The 4992-nt window shown below is 42.6% G+C and overlaps 1 protein-coding gene across 1 annotated transcript in view; it reads left to right on the forward strand.

Moving 5' to 3' along the window:
* Positions 1-4245, forward strand: part of LOC104625018 (ribonucleoside-diphosphate reductase subunit M2 B) — a 12380-nt gene extending 8135 nt beyond the window's left edge. The window contains exons 6-8 of the mRNA XM_010292538.1: positions 2132-2236; positions 3340-3453; positions 3926-4245. Of these exons, the coding sequence (XP_010290840.1) occupies positions 2132-2236; positions 3340-3453; positions 3926-4078 (372 nt within the window). The 3' untranslated portion in view covers positions 4079-4245. The remainder of the gene's footprint in view (positions 1-2131; positions 2237-3339; positions 3454-3925) is intronic.
* Positions 4246-4992: the final 747 nt, after the last annotated feature.

The raw sequence follows: 4992 nt of genomic DNA on the forward strand, positions 1-4992 counted from the left end.
GTTTGTGTGTTACTGCACAGCGATAGGATCTCCTGGGAGGAGGCAGCTACAGGTCTGCATCAGAGGGGAGTGCTGCTTAGCCGCAGCTGTGGTGTGTCTGTGGGGCTGTGCGGCAGCACACCGAACGCGACGGGCCGCGTGCTGACAAGTGCCTTTTCTCTTCACCGCTTCCTGCACCGCTGCCTGCCAGTTGGCAGCAGTTGCTTACGGTTGAGACCTGTCTTTAAGGCACTGCACAATTTACAGTGCTGTCAGCACTGAAAAAGCGGAAGGACCAGTTTTGTATGCAGTATAAACATGCTAGTGGTTTGAACTTACCAGAGCTGGTCTGAAAGAATGAAGAGCTTTATCATAATGGAAATAATTTCCATGGCTTAGATAAACTGATTTGAAAGGAGGCATTCTACAAGATGTCTTTAATTAAAAAAGACACTTTTGAAGAAAGTGATATGATCAGTAAGCAAAACCAAACAGTTCTTCAGCCTTGACCTTCCTTGTGTCTTGTTTCTGTGAGTCATTATGAACTGACCCATTCGAACGAGGAAGTATTTGTTTGTGAGAAGGATCACTTGCAGGTAAAAGAGATGTAAGTTCCTCTATACAGCAGTGTAACTACCTCTCTGCAGAGTCGAGCACCAAAAGACTGAATTTTTCTTGAGTTCCGCTGGCATAATTCCAACTGCAGAGCTGTTATGAAGGGTGAGGCTTGGTGCACACAGCACCTGCATCAAAAACCAGGAAATGCTGCTACAAAAACTGGCAGCAAAAAGAATCCACAATGGAAAACTACACAAACTGTTTTCTGATGCACCTGAACAGATAAATGGTTAATGCTCAATATATTTTTCTGAGCTGCAGGCTCTGTTCCCAGGCTGCTTTTTGAGCTGGTGCATCTCTGATTCTTAAAGGTGCAAAGCTGCTGGGAGACCAGCCAGCAGAGCAGTTGAGGTGAGAAGCCAGGCAGGTCCTGCATCGTGCTGGTGATGTTGCCCTGGACAAACCATGGGAAGCCCTTGCAGCAGGCAGCTGATGCTGTCCCTAGAGAGGGAATATTTCCCAAATTACGTTGTTTCAGGGCTGTTTCACGACCTGCAGCGCAAGGATTTTGTAGCCTTTCCAGAAAAGTTTTCACCTCTTCGTTTTTTGTTTTAACTCTTGTTAACACAGCACTAGATGATCTCATAGCCCATAGTCTGCCAAATCCTTCTGACTGGTTTTCACTCTGGATGTGCCCTCATGGTGCTTATAGACTGTAATCAGCACCTTGCTGTCGAGAGGAGAGACAGTAGCACAGTGCACCTTTAGTCTAGCAGCGGGTATGGCTGAAGCCAGAGGCTCAAGCTGTAGCCAGGCAAGCTTAAATAGAAACTGAGGCACTTCTTGGAGCAGCTGCTCAGACTGTGAGGGATTGCTCGTCCCCTGATGTTGTCTTATGGTGCCTGGAGGCTTTTCTGGAAATCTTGGGAATGAATGCAATTTACTGGGCTTTGTGCAGGATAGCTGGGTGAAACGTGAAGGTGGGTTGAGTTGGGGCATGGTAGCCTTAAGTATTACAAACCTATGAGCACTGTGGTAGCAAATTCCTTACAGTAACTGCACATTGTGTGGAGAGATGATTTGTTAATCTTGGATTTGGTGACTGCAATTTGAATCTTCCTTTCTGAAAATGCTGTGAAGAGAAGCAAGGGAAGAAATGCTACTAAAAGAACTTAAGTATTTCTGTACAGGTATCTCGAAGCGGAAAGCAAATGAACCTGTTAACTGGCAGGTAATTTTGAAGGTCTTGCAAAAGTCTTTCTGCAAAAGTCTTTCTGCAAAAAAATCTCTGATGGGAGGCAGGGACCCAGCAGGCCTCTGTGTAGGATTCATCACAGTAGAGCAGCTCCCCAAAATAATTATGTGAGAAACATGTATGCTGAGCATTATTTTGGCATGGGTAGCATGTGTTGCATTTCAGATGTTACTAACTGGGTTGTAAACTAAAAGTGCCTGCTACACATCGCAACGTTAAGACTGTCAAAGCAGCAGAAGGCTAGGAAGCTTCAACCTGAATGAGGCTGTCTCAAAGTAAGAGCAAACTATGTGGAGGAGAGAAAAACTGTCTTATTTTTATGGTTCTCTGTTATTTCAGGGTCTACACTGTGATTTTGCTTGTCTAATGTTCCATTATTTAGTGAACAGACCGTCAGAAGAGCGGGTCCGTGAGATCATCATTAATGCTGTCGAAATTGAGCAGGTAAGCCTGGCTGTGACAGCATCGTGGGCAGCACAGGACCAGCCTTATGTGCAAAAATAAACAAATTAACTTCTAACTTTTGGGATTCCGTATTTGATACTTGGCTCGGGCATGGATCCCTGGTGCATTATGCCATCTTTTCCCTCTTCCTTAATGGTGACAGTAAGAGTCAGAGACTTTCTGATTCAGTTGTCAAGCAACTGGGAGGAGCTGAAGCTGGCAGCTGATTTCCTCCTTAATGACGAAAAGGAAGAAAGGCTGTCTGTCTTAGTATAGACCAGGATAGCTCCAGCTGGAAGGGACCTACAGCAATCATCTAGTCCAACTGCAACTGTTTCTTAGAGAAAAGTTGTTTACCTCTGTCATTTCAGGATCTTTGTTTCTCCCTACTGTTGTACACACCCCTGCTTGTCCTCAGGAGAAGACAGGGTCTGTTCTGGCCATGTGTACTGTGCTGGGTTCTGACTTTTTATGAGGCTGCCGTCAGATTCTTTCACATGAAATGCTACCCATTTGCAGTTACAAATTTCTGCACTGCTAAGTCTTTGTTAGGATTGTGGTTTAGTCTTTCTTTTCTGTTGTCATCTAACTACTGTGATGATGATGAATGCCCCAGCTTTGCCTCACAATATTGACAGGTATTATATCGGTGCCTAAACATATACATGGCTGGGTTCAGCACTCATATATATCACAATCCTCTCCGATCTGTCATTCTATAATGGCTGGAAGCCAAGGAAAACTGGAAATTTCTAGATCTATTCCTCCTACCACTAGTATGATCTGTAGATTTTATTGAACTTGGAGCTAAAGCTTACACTGAAGCTTGGGATCTTAGGTGGGGTGGGAAGGCAGATGAGTGGGGCAGTAATAAAATTTATTGTGCCTTTTCCAGAAAGACATGCTAAAAATAAAGAAAGGTACAAAGAAGTACTGAAAACAGAAGATACTTGTTGAGTTTAGTGAAGCAAGTTATTTATTCAGACAACTGCTTGGGCAGCCTGGAATATCAGAAATTGTGTTACTGCGAACACAGGTGGCTTGTCTCCTTTTCTCTTCTTAAATTTAATTTCTCTAAATGTCCTCTGTATTTTAACTTCTAGGAGTTTCTAACAGAGGCGTTACCTGTAGGTCTGATTGGAATGAATTGCACTTTGATGAAACAATATATTGAATTTGTCGCAGACCGGCTACTAATGGAGCTTGGGTTCTCAAAGGTAAGAGATGCAAGTGCCCAAAATGCTGGCCTGCCAGGACAGCCCAGAAAAGCCGTCAGCACAAAGCACTCTCTTAATGTGCCTGGGAGAAGGTCGTATTTAGCACTTGCGCTTTCTGTGAGTGACAGCCGAAACAACAACATTAATATATATGCTTCACTATTTAAAAGAGGAAGAACAATTTAGGCCATTGTTCCCCTTCAGTTGCTCTGCAGGTTTGTAATGGGAAACTTATGCTGTGCTCAAGTGCTGCAGTCCTCGAAGGATAATAAGCACCTTACGCGGGTGAACTTCACCGTGGACCAAACTCCTGGGGAGTGGCAGTACTGGATTTGCTTACGTAGATGTCCATAGATTCTACAGCATATTACAGCAAGTCTAGTTTGAAAAGGCTTGGCTGTTTTGTTTGTTGGGGTTTTTTAAAGCATTGTTACCCTATCAGAGTCACCAGTGTAATGTTTCCCTTCCCCAGGTCTTTCATGCAGAAAATCCTTTTGATTTCATGGAGAATATTTCTCTGGAAGGAAAAACAAATTTCTTTGAGAAGCGGGTTTCGGAATATCAACGTTTTGCTGTTATGGCAGAAACAATGGACAATGTCTTCACTCTGGATGCAGATTTTTGATAACTTGGCAAACTAACAGTGGCTGTTGGCCTCTCCCCATCTCACTTTCTGCTGTGAAGCTGTCTTCATTTCCTTTCCTGGAATTGGAGTTTACTGGGATTTTTTTCCTGGGTTTTCATGTTGTCTGAGGAGTAAATGTATTTCTCTCTGTGTCATTAAAAAAAAAAAAAAAGGAGGGGTGTCCTTTTTAAAAAATTTATATGGCTTTTTAAAAGGATGGCCTTTTTAAGATTCCCTTGACTCATCTCCTGTGATTGCTGTCTTTAAAACTATCTGGATACTACTACTCTTTGAAGACTGTGGTAGTGTTTTAAGAAAGCAAACTGCGTATTTACCTCATGTTATGGTATTTTAATCTGAAGACCAGATGAGGTATCACACTATGTGTATATGTTGCTATAAATTATTTTCATGGTTTCTATTTTCATCTTTATAGATTTGGTCTAGAGTAAAAGCTCTTCCCTTTCTTCCTGCTGCAGATAGAGTTATAAGTGAATGTGGGAAGACGTTAATAAGGTATGAACTATAAAATCTTATTAAACCCAGGGATACAATTTGATCTCCCTGTTAACCTGGGTTCTGTCTCAAAACATTTTTACTCTGGTTGCAAACCCTATGGCTGTTGGTAGGAGTTTAAATCAAATACATAATTTTTTTGTTTTACGGCTGTTATTGAGCAGGTCAGTGGGCTTTGAATGTTAAGCCTGGTAATAGTGGAGAAAAAACATATCCTATAGTTCTTTGGCTTGTGCTGCCTGTTTGTCCCTGCTTTTCTGAACTAGTGCCTTATTAAGCAGCTCTGAATTGCAGTTGGCATCTGACATGAACAGACAACTCTGGGTGTTGTCTGTCTTCCCTCTGTTGTGCTGGGTGATTTGATACTCTCCCATTCTTGGTTTCACTTGTGCATTGAT

Source organism: Phaethon lepturus, unplaced genomic scaffold (assembly GCF_000687285.1).
Source record: "Phaethon lepturus isolate BGI_N335 unplaced genomic scaffold, ASM68728v1 scaffold3228, whole genome shotgun sequence".
NCBI lineage: Eukaryota > Metazoa > Chordata > Aves > Phaethontiformes > Phaethontidae > Phaethon > Phaethon lepturus.